The sequence below is a fragment of the Polypterus senegalus genome, chromosome 5 (genome assembly GCF_016835505.1).
Source record: "Polypterus senegalus isolate Bchr_013 chromosome 5, ASM1683550v1, whole genome shotgun sequence".
NCBI classification, from domain to species: domain Eukaryota; kingdom Metazoa; phylum Chordata; class Cladistia; order Polypteriformes; family Polypteridae; genus Polypterus; species Polypterus senegalus.
Window position 1 is genome coordinate 30,850,360 of NC_053158.1, and position 20,252 is coordinate 30,870,611.

Below are 20,252 nucleotides of genomic sequence, written 5' to 3' on the forward strand. Positions count from 1 at the left end.
AAACAGCAGCCTTGGGGTAAAACAATGGATGACGGGAGCAGTTCAGAAAACTAATTACCCATTCACACTCTTTGTGTTCTCTTGTTTAAGAAAAAAAACTAGAATCCAGCCAATCAAGTTAAAGTCAAAACAGAAATAAGTAAATGGATTCTCAAGTAAGATGTGAGGAAGAATTGTGTAAAAGCACATGGGAATTTTAAGCAATAGCAAGCTAGTGTGGATTTTGAAATTTTTCATATGCTCATACATCAAATGCAAAAGTGTAACTGTCGTGTCCTCCACCCCCTTCTTTGCTGTGTATGGAAGTTGGTGGAGTTCTAGGGAGGCCTCATTTTTGTTTACCGTCTTCTCAGAAGATTTAGTGATGCAAGAAGTTAAGACAACATATCTAAAGTCATTAAGGGCTTTTGAAAATTACGTTTTTGCAACTGGAATAACAGCTTAGATTTTAACTTTCCATTTGGTACTTCTTTAACAATAACATGAATAAATGCAATTTTTATATCACTTGAAATTGGAATCTAGTATTTGTGAAAGTTATTGCAGGGCCCACAAACCTGTTAACCCTTGTTTTTTTAACTACATTATATTATGTTATTAAAAACGTACTTAATGCACTCTGCAAATTACATTCTGTACTAGGCTGACCCGCCATTTAAGGCGACCGACTTTTAAGTTGACCACTTCTTAAGGCAATTCAATATGTAGATCAATTTGATATTTTATACAAACTCATTAATTTGGTTATATTGCATTTGAGCGGTATTACTTTAATACTCGTAGTTTATGTTATTTTTGTGATGAAATTTAAACTTTTTTTCTATATTGAGGTCGCCCTTTTGAACCCCCCTGATATTTACTACGTGATGAGGCATTTGTACTCCATCAACATTAATTATTTACAGAGACATAATTTTGTCTATTTTTCCAGTGCATCATGCACAAAAGCAAGGGAATGATGGGAGCACCAGAACTTTGCTCACATCATGTTGCTTCGTACCGCAAGCTGCAAGTAGTATGTCTGTGATATGCGGAATACCGCTACGCTTTCCACTCACGGGACTGAAGGACAATCCCGACCGCTTTTATATAGTAAGAAAGAAGAAGAAGATATCGCACAGTCTGGAGTAGAAAATCATCTTTTACCTGGAAAAACGAAACTACAAATCTCATTGTGCATTGCAAAATGGACGGGGCATGTGTGAAACTCCGCGCCTGCGTAGCACTCACGGGACGGAAGGACAATCCCAACCGCTTTTATATAGAAGGATTAGTGTTATTTCTGAATTTGATTTATGGTTACAAAAATGTGGAATTCACAAAAATTGATATTTGTACTTTTGATAAAAATAACAACATAAAAATGTTCCAGCTTTCAAAAAGATAAGTAAGTTCCCAAACAAACCCAGTCTTGTTCAACTTTATATAAAATATTTCTGACCAGTAAAATTTAAGTGGAAAGAAATTACAGCGGAACCTCGGTTCACGACCATAATTCGTTCCAAAACTCTGGTCGTAAACCGAGTTGGGCGTGAACCAAAGCAGTTTCCCCCATAGGATTGAATGTAAATAAATTAATCCGTTCCAGACGGTATGAACTGTATGTAAATATATTTTTTTTAAAGATTTTTAAGCAGGGGCGGCACGGTGGCGCAGTGGTAGCGCTGCTGCCTTGCAGTTAGGAGACCCGGGTTCACTTCCTGGGTCCTCCCTGTGTGGAGTTTGCATGTTCTCCCCGTGCCTACATGGGTTTCCTCCGGGCACTCCGGTTTCCTCTCACAGTCCAAAGACATGCAGGTTAGGTGGATTGGCCCTAGTGTGTGCTTGGTGTGTTTGTGTGTGTCCTGCGGTGGGTTGGCACCCTGCCCGGGATTGGTTCCTGCCTTGTGCCCTGTGTTGGCTGGGATTGGCTCCAGCAGACCCCCGTGACCCTGTGTTCGGATTCAGCGGGTTGGAAAATGGAAGGAGGGATGGATGGATTTTTAAGCACAAATATAGTTAATTATACGATAGAATGCACATTTAATAGTAAACTAAATTTACAAACATTGAATAACACCAAGAAAACCTTGAACAACAGAGAAAACTAACATTGCAAGAGTTTGCGCTATATCCTTATGACCCGATCGCTGTAAACACTTTTTTTAAATAAGTTTTAAGCACAGGGGAAAAAAAAGGAACATTTGAACATATCTGAAATTTATTTAAAAACCAACCACAAGCAACCAAGAAAGTAACATTGCAGGAGTTCACGCTAATAGCCTTACAACCCGATCGCTGTAAACACTTTTTTTTAAAATGAGTTTTAAGCACAGAGAAAAAAAATGAACATTTGAATAATCCGTAACTTAATAAACAACCAAGAAATGTAAAATTGCAACAATTCACGCTACGAACCGAAAAATAAACATTTGAAAAATTCGTAATACAAAAACTAATCATAAACCACCAAGAAAACTACCCTTGCACGAGTCGAGTTCTGGCGTGAAGTGAGGAGGAACTGGGTGGAGAGGAGGTTCCAGTGCTTAGAAGCCACTAAAAAAGCACACGAAATACTGTAGAGCACAAAGAGATCACAGGTAAAGCACGCGCGTCTGACAGAGAACAATGAACAGGGAGCGGCTCAACACGTGCTTAAATACAGTAATCGGCGCATACGATGCGGAAGGGAAATGGAATAGAGCACAAAGAGTTCACAGCGAAAGCACACACGTGCAAGCATGCATGTCTGACCGAGAACAATGCAACACATGCGGAAATCATCGGGGCGCACAAACCGAAAGGGAAACTGGCTTGTCTGTATACCAAGTGTGTGGTCATGAACAGAGGCAAAAGTTTGGCAAACTTTTTGGTCATAAACCGAGTTGTATGTGTACCGAGATGTTCGTGAACCGAGATTCCACTGTAATTATTTTTAGCAAAAATAACTTTACATCTTGAAATAATAACTTTACAACTTTTAATGGCTCAGTTATTAAGTAAGTATTAAGAAATTGCTTAAGAGTATGACATTAATTAAAGCACTCCACCAAAGAAATGTTTTTGAGAAGCATAGCCCCAAAGGACTAATACTGTTAAACCACCAAACTCAAATAACGAAGTTTGCATTTGCCAAATGATTTAATTCATAAAATTATTATCATAGATGATATAATTACCTGTAATAAAGATGCAACTGATTTACCCCAAGGGTGCTGAATGATTGGAAGATTAAGAAAAAAATTATTTTGTCAAAACATCAATACGTATAAGATGAATATATATAGAGAGTAAACCAGTTTTAAAAAGAGATGTTTTTTACAGTATAAACAAGAAATGTCTTTCCACTTCTTTGATCTAAAAATGTATTCTGGAAAAGCTGAGATGATTATGAGTTCTTTGTTGGGGAAATTAAATTCTCATGTTAAAAGCGGACTAATATGCAAAATGCACAGAAAATTCAGTATCTGTTAAAGGTAATTGTTTATTATTGTTCCAAAAGCATGTTTAGAACTTGTAATCATTTTTGTTTTACAGGTGATTAAAGAGAGTGGCCCGCCCCATATGAAGAGCTTTGTCACTCGAGTTACAGTTGGAGAGTTTTCTGCTGAAGGAGAAGGGAACAGCAAAAAACTTTCCAAAAAGCGAGCTGCAATGTCTGTACTTGAGGAGCTAAAAAAACTCCCATTTCTTCCAACAATAGAAAAACCTAAACTTCATTACAAGAAACGCCCCAAGACTATACTAAAGGTAATGCCAATTCTGTGCATGTACTATAATAGATGCAGGGATTAAAGATGTGTATTTGATGTTGCAATCATCATAGATTTTAGAATTGTATGGCCTACAGTGCATCTAAGCATAAAGGAAAGGATGACATGTCTGCTCCAGTTGCGTGCCATACACCTAGTAGTCACATTATTAGGTATTTCTATCTAATATGAGGTAGGTCCTGGTTTTTCCTGCAAAATAATATGAATTCTGTAAGGAGTGTTTTCATGTATGTTATTTTGAGATTGTGATCCATACTGACTCAAAAACATCACACGGTTCTGAAGATTTTTCTGCCACACATTCATGCTCTGAAGCTTATCCCAAATGTGCTCTGTTGGACTGAGAACTAGAGACTGTGCAGGGCATTGGAGTAAACTTAAGTCACTCTCAAGTTCATGAAAACATCTTCAGATGATGCTTGAAGTATGACATGGACATTTTATTCTAGAACTAACCATCTGAAAAAGTGTAGACTGTGTCCATAGAGGCATGCACATGGTAAGTAGAATGTACACTGTTACATTCAAAATGTATTTGGTTGGTTTCATGAGGGATAATATGTTCCACAAAATCATCTCTCAAACCATTACACTATCATCAGTCACAAATGTGGCTACAAGGGAAAATGGGTCAATGGACTCACAGTGACTACACCAAATTCTGACTGCACAATCTGCATGTCAAGGTAAAAATCAAGATTCTTCAGATCAGGTAATATCTTTCTAATCTTTGCTCACCAGGGGCCTCATGTATAATGCAGTGCGTAGAATTCACACTAAAACAAGGCGTACGGATGAAAGTGGAAATGTGCATATGTACCAAAAAATTCTGATGCACAAAACCTTTTGTAAGCCAACTTCCACATACTTCAGTCTCATAAATCCCGGTCAGTGTGAAAAGTAACGCATGTGCTCGCGCCTGCTGCCCCACCCAAATTCCTCCCAGAATTACACCCCTTTGAATATGCAAATCAATATAAATAGCCCATTACATTCAGCATTTTGTGAAAAGAGAATTGGGCGGGGGACTTCAGTGTATGCAAAGTGGAGGCAAGGAAAAACATACTGCAGTATTTGTTGGCTTAAGCAGTGTTATAAGCAACACAAGGAAAGTGATGGAGTGATACAGCATGCCAGAAACACTTGAAAGTTCAAGTTCAAAAAATCGTACAGTGCCCAAAGTAAAAAAAGAAAAAAAGTGGTCAGATGTCAAAGTTGAGGTGAAAAGGTGAGTCGTAGCCCACCATCAGAGTGTATTAGGGCACAGAGAAAAGAAAAAAAAATTGGGAACACAATGAAGAAATACTTTTCGAAATATAGACTTTAATCTTGAAATTTCCATTTTAATCTCACAAATTATTTTGTCATTAAAGTAGAATATCGTAAACTTCATCTTAAAATCAATGTTTAATTTCCTATGGTTAACTAATGTAGCATGTGTTCCTCGACCCTATCATTAATCACTGTGTGCTTCTTAAACAGAGTTTCTCTTTCGTTGACAGGAGAGTGCAGACACTGATCGCCACACAAAATACATTATATTCATGATATTACAGCTGTCTGAACATTTTAGAATAGTAAGATGTATACATTATATCATCTTCATGATGAAATTAATTAAAGCATGTATTAAACATGTGGGGGAACGGTGGTGCAATGGTAGCGATGAGATTGTGCCCCGTCCAGCGATTGTTTCTGCCTCCTGCAAGATGCTTGCTGCGACACGCACAACCCTGAATGGAATAATTTAATGCAGCAGTACTGTTTCTGTCAAACATACCAACCCCTAATTCCTATCCTTCCATTTGCTTTCTCCACGTAACCAATCACCACACAATGAATTCAATAATAAGTGTAAAGCCAGCTGTAAGCTTACGATGCTGATTCCTCAAAACTTTTATGACATGTTGAAAAATCTTCGTTATACATGTTTAATTATTCCATCCATCCAGGGTCATGCTAGTGCCAGCAAGCATCAAGCGTGAGGCAGCAACAAGTTCAAATAGACAAGGCAAGAAGAAGTTCAAATAGGCTGCATCATGGTTGAGAGGAATCCACGCAGATGCTGTTGGCTTTGTTTAGGCAGCATGTGCTATAAATGTCCTCTATGGCTGGAAGCTGTATCCCAATAATCCTCTGCGCTCTCAAGACAATGCACCATAGAGCTTTTCGCTCAGCTGCTGTGCATCTGTGCTTTCACACACACATACAATGGGTTAAAATATTCTGTAAGTGTAACTGTGCTAAAGCAGCCATGGAATTTGGAATAGTTTGTTCATTCCGTGCACCATTATATTAATACAGAATGATTATAATCTATATGCAAACGATATGCAGTTAATTTCGATATATTTGATAAATGCTGCCTCACTGACACAAATCTAAAAAAGGGAGACCACACAGAAACAATAGCACTGCTTTGACGCTGGGTGCCGCCAGTTAGTAAAACTGTGCAGAATTTTGCACACGCAATGGGGGGTGCTGCATTGAGAATATGCATGATTTTACACTGTTTAGTTTTTATACACTGCGATGTGAGCCTGGAAATGGGAGTATGCAATATTTTTGTGCATATGCACCGTTTATACATGAGGCCCCTGATTTTGATCATTGAAACCCAGTATCATAGTTTATTACTGTATGCTTTCATTGTGGAGTCCAATGTTATACACAAGTTCTACAGAAAGTAGTGATTTTAGATTTATCTATTTACTCATGGTGAATAAATGTAAAAAAAAATCAACTTCTCAAAACTTGTAAACTTTATCCATATTATAACCCATTTAAAGTATCTTTGACAGTGGATGACATAACTTAAGGCATTATAATGTAAAGCTTATGGCATTTTAATGTAATTTTATTAAAGTGTGATTTGAGGAAAAGAGTCAACATCCTTGATTTATGCTCTAAACAATTAAAAACGTTTTGTGATTTCCAGGAGACATTTCATGAATGTCACGTTTCCTTCTACAAGAATAATCCAAAATTTAAGTGGAAACTCATAGCATATCAGTGCATGCTCCCAACCTGTATTTTTATAGTTTACTGATGAAACCTAAAAGCACTGTTTTTAAACAAATAAATTATCACTGTTTGTTTTCAAAAAGCTTTAGTTTAGTTTAGTTTTAATGATTGTAGAATACGTCTTAGTTACATAGAAGAACTTTAGAACAGCCTAAAGTGAGTTATAGAAATTATCTTATAGACATTCGTTTGGCTATATTTCAATATCTGGACATTGACCTAAGGGACTCTCTGTTGTTAGATCATTCTTTGAAAAATACTAATTTTTTCAGACTGGCCCAGAGTATGGACAAGGTATGAACCCAATCAGTCGCCTGGCCCAAATTCAACAAGCAAGAAAAGAAAAGGAACCAGAATATGTGCTTTTATCTGAACGAGGAATGCCCCGTCGCCGTGAATTTATCATGCAGGTCAGCAACAGGACACCTTTTTTGTTTTATTATTTCTTCTTGTTTGTTTTAATGTATACATCTATAATATAACTAAAAAAATTGTATTACCTCACTAGAATTAAGGAGAAATATTCATCCATCCAACCATTAATCTAGTTCAAGGTCAACAGGAGGAGCATATCGTAGCATTATTGAGTATATAGCAGAAAATTATGAAAATGAGTGAAGTTTAAAAAACATTGCTCCGGTTTCCTCTCACAGTCCAAACATGTGCAGGTTAGTTGATTTGTTGTTGCTAAATTGGCCCTAGTAAGTTTGTATGTGTGAGTATGTTCACCCTGCGAGTGACTGGAACCCTGTCAGGATAAGTGTAGTTTTGAAAATGTATAAATTGATAGATGGATCAGTGGATGTCATACATCTTCCTGTTCTTTTATGTTCACCAATGTATAAAAGAGTATGCTGTCATCTTTTCCTAACAATCTGATTTTGGATTTGATGCAAGAAAACACCATGCTGCAGAGAGAATTATTACAAATTGGCTAAAAGATCCATATCTTCACTAAAGTCCCAGAAAATTGGCCTGTCATCGAAATAGTTTTAATGTTCTTATACATTGTTCAAGCAGTTTGCTTAATCACCCTGAAGTTCCAGAATAAGACTTAAGTTTTAATTTGGTCTTTCCATTTTCCGTTTGATTGTGGATGATAGCCAGATTAACATTTTAACCTGACAATAAAGTGTCCCAGAAATTACACGCAAACCTGTATTAGAAACTAGACATTCTGTAAATCCATGATACATGAAAACATTTTTATTAAGTATGGCGTTAAGCCTTTGCCTGTTATTAATTTTTGTGGGATTAAAGAGCTCAATTCCAATTACTTATCCACATCTGCTAGAATGTTGGTAAAGTTATTATATGGCAGTAAATATATGATAAAACCAATATCCTGATGAGAACAGCACAGCATATTATAGTTTTGGACTATTACATACAGCTTAATGTTTTATTGTGTAGTAGGTCAACAATAATTTATCTTAATCAATCCTTGTCCTCTAGCAATACCCAGATGACCAGCTATAAGAGATTAATATCCCCAGCTGTTGTATGAGAGGTTTGTGAAACAAATGGTAACTCATTAGTAATTGCAGAAGTTTTTCTTCCTTCCAGTCAATGTCTTCATACTTTTAAAGCAAAGTTAGTAGCATTTCCTTAATGTTCAAGTTAAAATACTTCTTGTTTGGAATGCACTTAATTAGCAGCAGTTAGCTCTTACTAACTTCTTAATTGATACAGTAAAAATAAGAATATACTTACTTTTTCACACATGGCTTTTGCATATTGGATGTTTTTTTTAATAAATAATTGCAAAGCAAAATCCAATATTTGTTGCTTGTTGCACAAGGTTAGTGATGTTGTTGAGGACTAGATAATTGTTAATTGTGTTTGTTATATTTTAAAGCATAAAACCTGAAGAAAAGTGTACAGTACTTTCTTTTTCACATGAATAACTCTCACTTTACCACTTCATTCCTAAACAATGTTCACAGAACTTCCACCATTGCACTGCTTCATTAGTCAAGGTCAAGATTATCTCCATGAAATAACCCACTTGTTGCAACACTCCCACCTAACCTACAGAAAGCAAACTAAATGATTTTCATGAAAGTACCATGACCTCAGATTTGGAGATGCTTATTTTCAGCCAAACTCTGTCACACTTGTTTGCAAACTAGTACAGTGCATGTCAGTGAGAAGAGTCAAGTGAGACCAAGAAACCAATATCATAAACGAAACCAGTACTGAATGTTCACGTCTTTAGGCAGAATACCCTCCAAGCACTGCCTGTGTCTTGCGAATTTCTCCCTCACCATTTTCTAACTCACTCATCTATTTCAGGGTTATGGAGATATGGCAGTTATTTCAGCATCTTTGGGCATTAGTTGGTACCCAAACCTAGATATTACACTTGATAGTAGAGCACAATGCACTTTTACATCCACAATAGGTCACAGTTTAAGATAGTTTAGTATTTTCAAATAACCTAACACACATTAAATAACAGGGGAAGATGCAGTATTTGGAAGAGATTCACATACACATTAAACAGGTACACAGAATGGAATAACAGCCTTAACTCTGCAAATACAGGAACCAGATTCCATGTAGCAGTAGCCACAGAACCTCACATTTTTTGTACCACCTGCCATGGGGTATATTGTTTTAACTTAGGATTAAGTATTTTCCAAGTCCGCAAAGCACATAAAAATTGGATTGGCAAACTCACATTACCCTTCATATGTCTGAGCAAGTACTATATATATATATATATATATATATATATATATATATATATATATATATATATATATATATATATATATATATATATATAGTTTGACTTTTTTGGTACTTTTTCAGTATTTACTCTGTATGCTCATTATCTAAAAGTATTTTAATGACAAGCCCACTAGAACTGATGTGTCATTTTTCATATATTTTCTAGTTAAATATTTTCCTTTCCTTTCTTCCTTTGCCTTCAGTGCAGATCTGTAAATCTATTTAGAATGCATGCCTTTCAGTGTAGTGTATAACTTTGTTGTTCATCAAAAGCTTTTCTTATTAGCTTGTTCAGTAATTTTTAATTGAGTATAACATTTTTCAGTTTTTTGTTTACAGAAGAATGTATTAGTGTTAAGCGTTAGTAATATACAGTAAGTTATTTTAGTGCTTTTATCAAAATTATTTTATATCACATCACTAAAAAGATTATTTGTGTTATTTAATCAGACCAAGAAAAAAAGAAGTTCGTTCTCAGGCTTCATAAAAATCTTGGGATTTCTTAGGTTACTTTAAAAGCATTGTTTGCATTTACACCCCTCTTATTCATTACCTGCTTCATCTGATGTGGCCTGTCAGGATGTCGTCTTCTTCTTCTTCTTTTGGCTGCTCCCATTTAGGGTTGCCACAACGGATCATCTTTTTCCATATCTTTCTGTCCTCTGCATCTTGCTCTGTTACACCCAGCACCTGCATGTCCTCTTTCACCACATCCATAAATCTCCTCTTAGGCCTTCCTCTTTTCCTCTTACCTGGCAGCTCTATCCTTAACATCCTTTTCCCAATTTATTCAGCATCTTTCCTCTACACATGTCCAAACCAACACAATCTCACCTCCCTGACTTTGTCTCCGAACCGTCAAACTTGAGCTGATCCTCTAATGTACTCATTTCTAATCCTTTCCATCCTCGTCATACCAAATGCAAATCTTAGCATCTTTAACTCTGCTATCTCTAGCTCTTTCTCCTGCTTTCTGGTCAGTGCCACCGTCTACAGCTCATATAACATAGCTGGTCTCTCTTCCGTCCTGTAGACCTTCCCTTTCACTCTTGCTGATTCCCATCTGTCACAAATTACTCCTGACACTCTTCTCCACCCATTCCACCATGCCTGTACTCTCTTTTTTCACCTCTCTTCCACAATCCCCATTACTCTGTACTGTTGATCCCAAGTATTTAAACTTATCCACCTTTGACAACTCTACTCCTTGCATCCTCACCATTCCACTGACCTCCCTCTTATTTACACACATGTATTCTGTCTTGTTCCTACTGACCCTCATTCCTCTCCAGAACATATCTCCACCTCTCCAGGGTCTCCTCAACCTGCTTTCTACTATCACTACAGATCACAATGTCATCCAAAAACATCATAGTCCACGGGGACTCCTGTCTAATCTCGTCTGTCAACCTGTCCATCACCATTGCAAATAAGAAAGGGCTCAGAGCCGACCCATGATGTAATCTCACCTCCTCTTTGAATGTATCCGTCACTCCTACTACAGACTTCACCACTGTCACACTGTACATATCCTGCACAACTCTTACGTACTTTTCTGCCACTCCCGACTTCTTCATACAATACCACAGCTCCTCTCGAGGCATCCTGTCATATGCTTTCTCCAGGTCGTCAAAGACGCAATGCATCTCCTTCTGGCCTTCTCTAAACTTCTCCATCAACATCCTCAGAGCAAACATCACATCTGTGGTGCTCTTTCTTGGCATAAAACCATACTGCAGCTCACTAACCATCACCTCCTTTCTTAACCTAGCTTCCACTACTCTTTCCCATAACTTCATGCTGTTGTTCATCAGTTTTATTCCCCTGTAGTTAATACCTTTCTGCACATCCTCCTTATTCTTAAATATCAGCACCAGTACACTTCTTCTCCACTCCACACTCATCCTCTCACGTTCCAAGATTCCATTAAACGATCTGGTTAAAAACTCCACTGCCATCTCTCCTAAACAACTCCATGTTTCCATAGGTATGTCCTCTGGACCAACGGCTTTTCCATTCTTCATCCTCTTCATAGCTGTCCTTACTTCCTCCTTGGTAATCTGTTGCACATCCTGATTCACTATCTACACATCATCCAACATTCTCTCTCTCTCGTTCTCTTCATTCATCAGCCTCTCAAAGTACTCTTTCCATCTGCTCAACATACTCTCCTCGCTTGTGAATACATTTCCATCTTTATCCCTTACCACCCTAACCTGCTGCACATCTTTCTCAGCTCGGTCCCTCTGTCTAGCCAATCGTTACAGGTCCTTTTCTCCCTCCGTAGTGTCCAATCTCTCATACAACTCATCATATGCCTTTTCTTTAGCCTTCGCCACCTCTCTCTTCACCTTGCGCCTTATCTCCTTGTACTCTTGTCTACTTTCTGCATCTCTCTGACAATCCCACTTCTGACACTTTTCACCTCCAAAACACTCTTGACACACTGTTCCTTCAGAATAACCCCTACTCTATTTCTCCTCCCATCCACAACATGGTAGAACAATTTGAATCTGTCTCTGATCCACCTGGTCTTACTCCCCTTCCATTTAGTCTCTTGCATGCACAATATATCAACCTTCTTTCTCTCTATCATATCTGCTAACTCTCTCCCCTTACCAGTCATACTGCCATCATTCAAAGTTCCTATCCACTCCCTTTACATTCCTCCTCTCCTCTTTCCTCCAGATACATCTAACTACTCTTCTTCTCCTTCTTCAGCCAACAGTAGCCCAATTTCCACCAGCACCCTGTTGGTTAATAGTACTGGTAGCGGTCATTATTAACCCGGGGCTCAACCAATCCGGTATGGAAATTTGTATTGTTGTCCGCATATTAATTTGGCTAAATGTTACACCGGATGCTTCCTGACGTTACCCTCCCCATTTATCCGGGGACTGGGACTGGCACGAAGAAACGCACTGGTTTATAGATCCCCTGTGGCTGGGTTAGCCTGTCAGAATGTAATAGATTAATTTATACATAAGATTAATACTTGACAGCTTGCAGCTACTAGTTCAAAATTATTATCTAATGACACTTGCTCTTTTCTCTCCTCATGTTTCTCTGATTTTATCATTGTTAGCACTAACAGTCTAGTTTAGGTCTTTAAATCACTAAAAATTACTTAATGCTCGCTGGATCCCATTCATATTTTGTTTCTGAAGTCTCACTTTGATGTCTCTTAATTATTTTATGCTTTATTTGGTCAATTTGTCAATTAGAGCTAGTGTAGTTTCAAAACTGCGGTTATTTAACCATTACTTAAAAAAACAAATATGGATATTTCAGATTTTGCTACTTATTGTCCTGTCTTTTGTCTTCTTTTCCTTTCTAAAGTTTTAACTTTTTTTGTAAACCAACAACTACATCACTTGTCAAGCAATGATTTTTTGAGCAATATAAGTCTGGATTTCAGTAAGCTATTAGCCTTAAAACTGCTTTAGTCCAGTTGCTAAATGAAATGCTATTAAACTGTGATACTGCATCTTGTATTGTTCTGCTTTTGCTGGATTTTTTCAGTTGCATGCAAGCAGGTCCTCCAACTTGCAGGAAACACTTGGGGGTTGGCGACAGGATTTGCACTTCTGCCACCGTAAACAATCTCACACTGTTCCAATGTGGTGCTGATGTGTCACCCGCTGCACTTGGGTCCCAATCCAGGTGGTTTGTCATGTGGTGGGTATGACAATGCACTATCAGCTCGTGCTCCCAACCTCTCTCCTCAACTCTGTCAATCATCAGCTTCTGCTACATTGCTTGGCATTAAGTGCCGGAATATCAGGAACAGGAGCCAACCTAAAATGGCTTGCCTTGTATTTGTCAAACTAGGAACACTATTGCTGTAAATAATTTTAAATTTCCAATTGCATTTGTTAGCTGTTCTATACTTCAATGCTCAATATTAGGCCCGATTTTATTTCTTGTATATATACTTCCTTTGGGGAATATCATTTGTAATGCAGGTTTACAATTCCATATTTATGGTAATGACATTTAGTTTTATATGGCAATGAATAAAGATGCCTTCACTGATTTTACTGTACTTTTTGATTGTTTCAATAGAATTTCCTCTTAGATGAGTTTCCATTTTTTGCATCTGAATGTTGACAAAACTGAAATGCTATGTATAGTACCAGGTAAAAATTTGAAAACCCTATCAAATAATTAGTTAATTTTAGGTAATAATAAAGATTAATTTTCTCCCCATCTGTGTGCAATCTGAGTGTGATATTTGATTCTGAACAGTTCTAAATCTGCTTATTTATATAACCATATAAGTGCATATAATCAAATAAGCGTTAAACCTTCGTATGCCATGAGGATACCCATATGTCTGATAGCGCTGGTGACAGCCCTATTTGGATTACAAAGAGTGACAGGCATTTGGCACCACTCTTCTATGTACTTATGTGAAGGGGATCCTATGTGGAATATTGTGGAGTTAGAATCTTTATGTGTGTATCTTTGTGTTTATTAATCTTGAGGTGTGAGACAAATTATGTGTTAATTAACAGGTGTAAAACCTTTGGGTCTTAAGCCTTCATTCATTGTGCTTCTAAACATTTTTGAATTTTCTCTTGATCACCATTAGGCAGCAGCAATGTTTAGAAATGTTTAAATCAAGACTTAAGGCTTTTTTACTTGCACGACCTTATATTTCCCAGTTAGGCTTTTAGGTATTTTTATGTTATTATTTTATTTTCGTATATTTTTATTTCTTGTTCTGTTTTATGTAATTCTATTTTTATTGTCCATTATCTTTTATTATGTTTGTATTATACAGTATGCATAATGTAAAGTGCCTCAGACACTTTCTGCATAACACGGCACTGAAATAAAATCCTGAATTCTTGGCAGCAGTTCAAAATAGACCTAATCCTTGGGTTTTGTTAAAGATATTACTAACGCTAATGCAGCAGTATTCTGTCTGTTAAACAGTGACTCAAAAACCCCACTATGTAAGATGAAGTTCATTCAACACAGAAACCAGGAAGCACTTTTTTATCACAAAGGACTCTTAGAAAATGGAATAAACTACTGAGTCATATAGTTGAGGCAGATACTATGACATTTTTTAAAAAGCATCTTGATGACACACTGGATTCATTCAGACTAATTCTCATATAAAACACTCAATTTTTCAGTTTCTGTTAAGCTTGTAATAGCTGTCAAGTAAGTTAAAGCTAGCTGGTAATGACGAATGAAAAAACATAGCTGTTACTGAACATGGATAAAATAAATGTTTTAGTAGCCCTGTAAGCCTTAGGCTAAATGCCTATAACTGTAGTGGAGGGATACATTTATCTGACACTAAAGTGTGCCATCTTGGAAGCCATTTTCTCCTATCCAGTTTAAGGTGCAGTCCAGATGGCATCCAAAAATTAAAAGAAAGGTGGTGATGCCAAATGTCATAACTGGATGTTAAGAAAAGAATTGGATTAGTAGTAGTCAGGCAAGATTACTTGAGAAACAAAGATAATTACCACAATACGTATAGCCTCACCAAGTCTAAAAATAACTCCTGCTTTGAGTTAAATGCTGATGCCCAAAGAACATTTCTATTATTGACAACTAAATCATTCCAGAGTTTGGAAAACCTACAAATAAGTGCAGTAACAACTACAGTAGTTTTATTTAACACTTTATTTGTAAAAATGGCTCTATCTCATAATTGCATATTATGTCCTAATAGAATTAATGGGTTTCATAATGTAAAGGATGTATGACAAAAGTATTCACAGATTAAACCCTATAAAAAGAATTTAAAAATTTGGCTAGAGTTTAACTGGAAGCTTATGAAGAGAGAAATCAACTGGTGTTTAGACACAGAACATGTCTAAGGATTGTTAAGACAAATAAAGTAACCAGGAGATGCTTAATGAGAACAGAGATATGGTCAGACAAGGCAAGGGTCAAAGCCAAGAGATTAAACTAAGAAACAGTAACCAAAATCTAAGAGTAAAAACAAATCAGGTTCAAAATAAAGTGAAACCAAAACCTAGCACTGGGGTTTACTTGAATTAGAAACTAACAAAGGAGTTTTGTATCCACCGCAGTGTAATGTAACCAGAGTTGGAAAATGAACTGATTTAACTTAGATAGTTAATTAACGGTTTTGTCTTTGGCAATGACGGTTATTAATTAAATAATTTGGTAAGGCCCCTATGTTACTTATGTTACATCTCTCTGTTGAAGGATGTGGTATCTGGCCATTAGACTTAATGTTACGTTAACTGAAGAACAATTGTTTTTCAAATCAGTGTATTGATAAATGCAAGAATTATAGAAATTTGATAACTGCATGCATATTAACATATAAGATAGGACACAACAATGCAAGATGGTCAAATGTGTAACACAGAAGAGGCTGGCTGTTTACTGGCAGTACATAGTTCTAACAGTTTTACAATACCAAGTCTTTAAGGATCATGTTTGGTGTTGTGTGGAGTTATTGTTCTGGGTTCATTTGGAGGATTTGTCTTGCATTGGAGGACACTCTTTTTCTTTGTGATATGGTCTATTGTTTATGGTATTTTGTGCTTTTCTCAGTTAGGCCCTTTCTGTGTTCTTCTGTAACTTTATATGAGAAAGCATTATTCTTTCTGGCACAAGAGTTTAGATGTTCTGTTCTTGAAGCAATGGCTGCTTCTCAGTATTCTCAGACTGGGCTCCGTTACTGCCACAGAGCTTGGTTTTCAGAGTGGATCTCAACCTTCACAACCACAAAGAGAAGAGATTGTCAGCTTTCAGTTCCCAAAAGAAATCAGCTCATCTACCAGTTACAATAATCATTGCCTTCTTATGGGCATGTTATTTTGCCCATAACAGTTCTCACTCATTGAATTACTGCTCTTTATTTGGACTTAGGTGTCTGCTTTGTGCCTCATGGTCTGAAGGGGTCTCTGCCAAGATGTCAGTCCAACTCTAATTTACATCTTTTTTTATCAGATGAACTGCAGGACTGAGGCTGGTACAATCTGCAGTTCAGCCACTTAGTTTGGAATGTAAGTTGGGGTAGGGTGATGCTAGATTTCTGCATCTGTGTTAACTCTTCTTTCTTAGCAGGCCTTGTGTGCAACTAAATTCTAGCAGAATGGTCAATGGCCACTTTGTCCTACAGCTATGACCGTTGTTTTTAAATGTCATCTCTTTTGTGACATCACTTCTCAGTGAATCCATTCATGTGACACCTTCCAACAACACTGAGTAAACAAAGAAAATAAGATATGAACCAACATGATCTTTGTTAGATTGCATCAAAATAAAAAGCAGTAATCCACAGAAATGGAATCATTATGTGAAAGGAAAAACAAAAAATTCACAAAATTACATACATAACAACGTGTTAATATGACAACTGGAGTTATGTAATTGTACTTCTTTCTAGCACAGTTCTGAATTATAGGCAGGATCTGATTTTAGTTGGTCAAGTTAAAGTAAAATTTGAATTCTTTAATTATTTAAGAGTTTAAATTATTAAGTAGATTGCAGTATTTACACCCACTGATATAGCTTATTTTTTTATTTTAAGGAAAATAGTTATTCCCTATCTACTTCTTCACCTTCATGAATCAGTTAATTAGGGAAACTAAAGGAGATATATTTATTAAACCATCTATTTCTAGAACCTACTTTTTGCATTACATGGTCAGGTGGAGCCTGATCCTATCCTAGTAAGACAAGAAATAATTATAAATAGGATGTCAGTTAATTATAGCATAATCTTAAATTTATTTAGACATGGCTAGAATCATCAGTTAATCAAGCAGCTCCTAATAGCATCATATCTCTCTATTATTAAAAAAAAAAAAATCCACTTCTATTAGCAGACGAGAATTGTACAGAATTCATATCCAAACAAATCAATTTCTTCCTAGAGACAAATACATTGTCAGAGATTTCTGCAGGAATACTCTGGGAAACTCTTAAGGCCTTCTTTATTATCTAAAAATCCTTTTTTTGCATTGGTCAATTTACACTCACCTAAAGGATTATTATGAACACCATACTAATATGGCGTTTGACCCCCTTTCGCCTTCAGAACTACCTTAATTCTACGTGGCATTGATTCAACAAGGTGCTGAAAGCATTCTTTAGAAATGTTGGCCCATATTGATAGGATAGCATCTTGCAGTTGATGGAGATTTGTGGGATGCACATCCAGGGCACGAAGCTCCCGTTCCACCACATCCCAAAGATGCTCTATTGGGTTGAGATCTGGTGACTGTGGGGGCCATTTTATACAGTGAACTCATTGTCATGTTCAAGAAACCAATTTGAAATGATTCGAGCTTTGTGACATGGTGCATTATCTTGCTGGAAGTAGCCATCAGAGGATGGGTACATTGTGGTCATGAAGGGATGGACATGGTCAGAAACAATGCTCAGGTAGCCCGTGGCATTTAAACGATGCCCAATTGGCACTAAGGGGACTAAAGTGTGCCAAGAAAACATCCCCCACACCATTACACCACCACCACCACCAGCCTGCACAGTGGTAACAAGGCATGATGGATCCATGTTCTCATTCTGTTTACGCCAAATTCTGACTCTACCATTTGAATGTCTCAACAGAAATCGAGACTCATCAGACCAGGCAACATTTTTCCAGTCTTCAACTGTCCAATTTTGGTGAGCTCGTGCAAATTGTAGCCTCTTTTTCCTATTTGTAGTGGAGATGAGTGGTACCCGGTGGGGTCTTCTGCTGTTGTAGCCCATCCGCCTCAAGGTTTTGCGTTTTGTGGTTTCACAAATGCTTTGCTGCATACCTCGGTTGTAACGAGTGGTTATTTCAGTCAAAGTTGCTCTTCTATCAGCTTGAATCAGCCGGCCCATTCTCCTCTGACCTCCAGCATCAACAAGGCATTTTCGCCCACAGGACTGCCGCATACTGGATGTTTTCCCTTTTCACACCATTCTTTGTAAACCCTAGAAATGGTTGTGTGTGAAAATCCCAGTAACTGAGCAGATTGTGAAATACTCAGACCGGCCCGTCTGGCACCAGCAACCATGCCACGCTCAAAATTGCTTAAATCACCTTTCTTTCCCATTCTGACATTCAGTTTGGAGTTCAGGAGATTGTCTTGACCAGGACCACACCCCTAAATGCATTGAAGCAACTGCCATGTGATTGGTTGATTAGATAATTGCATTAATGAGAAATTGAACAGGTGTTCCTAATAATCCTTTAGGTGAGTGTATATTCAAATTTTCCGAGATACTGAATTTGGGACTTTCATTAATTGTCAGTTATAATTATCAAAATTAAAAGAAATAAACATTTGAAATACATCAGTCTGTGTGTAATGAATGAATCTAATATACAAGTTTCACTTTTTGAATGGAAATACTGAAATAAATCAACTTTGTCATGATATTCTAATTTTATGACCGGCACCTGTAGACAACGTCTTTGCATCCTATGAACAACTACATTCCAAATTTAACATTCCAACTACACATTTCTTTCACTATCTTCAAATCAGGAACTTTGTTAAACAGAACCTTCCAGATTTTCCTCATCTTGCACCCACATCCATGCTGGAAAAAATATTGCTCAATCTCAAGGACTCAGACACCATCTCTGCAATATCCATCCATTTTCCAACCCGCTGAATCCGAACACAGGGTCTGGGGGGTCTGCTGGAGCCAATCCCAGCCAACACAGGGCACAAGGCAGGAACCAATCCTGGGCAGGGTGCCAACCCACCGCAGCCGATGTGTTATACTATTTGAAATTGGAAAAAATCAAATACTCAGTTAGAGGATCTGTACAGACTTTTTTCAAAACATGGCAGGATCTAATCAGTAATATTTTAAAATAAGCTCATAAAGCACAGAGGAAGCAATTATTTCCGGATTTCTCTGTCTTATGCATCCATCTCACCAAATTTATTAATTTAGGTATGTTTACAAGCCTTAAATTTCACAGCGTTTGCCTTGCTCTCTCAGGGGTGGGGATCGATTTGTTCTTAACTAAATTTTACTTTTTGTAAAAAATTAATTGATTTGTATGGTTTGCAATAAAATTAAAAAAAAAAATCCAGGAAAGGAAAAGCAGGGCGACAATACGTGATCTTCTCGGAAGACACTTAAAAGACCCATGAGACGCAAACAATATCAAATAACACTCAGTCATGTAAAGCACGTAGCACACACAGATCCTGTGCTCTCAGCACATATAAAGCGTATAAGGACAGTTTGTTCTAGATGAAACGACAACGAAAGAAGAAGAAAGATCGGCGTGGAGAAAAGAGACCCAAAAGCGTTGGAGAGAAAAAAAGGCAGATAAGAGATTATGAAAGCAGTGGAATTTGAAAGGCTTAAACAAACAATGGCGCGATACACATGCAGAAAAAGGTGTAAAGAATATGAAAATAGTAAAATTCGAAAGTATTGTAGCGTCCCAGCCAGGTTGAAGCCTTTTTTGTTTTAAGTGACTGTTAGGTTCGATTGAGGGAGGCAGAGTAAAGCACGGAAGACTGATAGCAGTTAACCTCCTTAGCATGCGTTCAAAAGCCCCCCCCTCCCCAAAACGACAACATGAGCAACATTATACGTCCTGATAAAGAGATTTAACCACGCCCGGGGCCGGAAATAAAGGACAAGTATTGTGTTTAAAACGTCACGCAAGACAAGGCAGTGAGACATCATTTAAAACAAGTCCACGGACATCTAACCTAGCAGTTGTTGGATTGCTGTTGGTGGACACGCTTCATGTGTTCCCAGCTCTTAAAA

At 37.3% G+C, this 20,252-nt stretch overlaps 1 protein-coding gene across 6 annotated transcripts in view; it reads left to right on the forward strand.

Moving 5' to 3' along the window:
• stau2 (staufen double-stranded RNA binding protein 2) overlaps positions 1–20,252 on the forward strand; it is a 356,944-nt gene that overhangs the window by 128,493 nt on the left and 208,199 nt on the right. For all 6 annotated transcript variants that reach the window (XM_039754429.1, XM_039754431.1, XM_039754434.1 and 3 more), the window contains 2 exons: positions 3,517–3,729; positions 7,049–7,186. In XM_039754429.1, the coding sequence (XP_039610363.1) occupies positions 3,517–3,729; positions 7,049–7,186 (351 nt within the window). The remainder of the gene's footprint in view (positions 1–3,516; positions 3,730–7,048; positions 7,187–20,252) is intronic.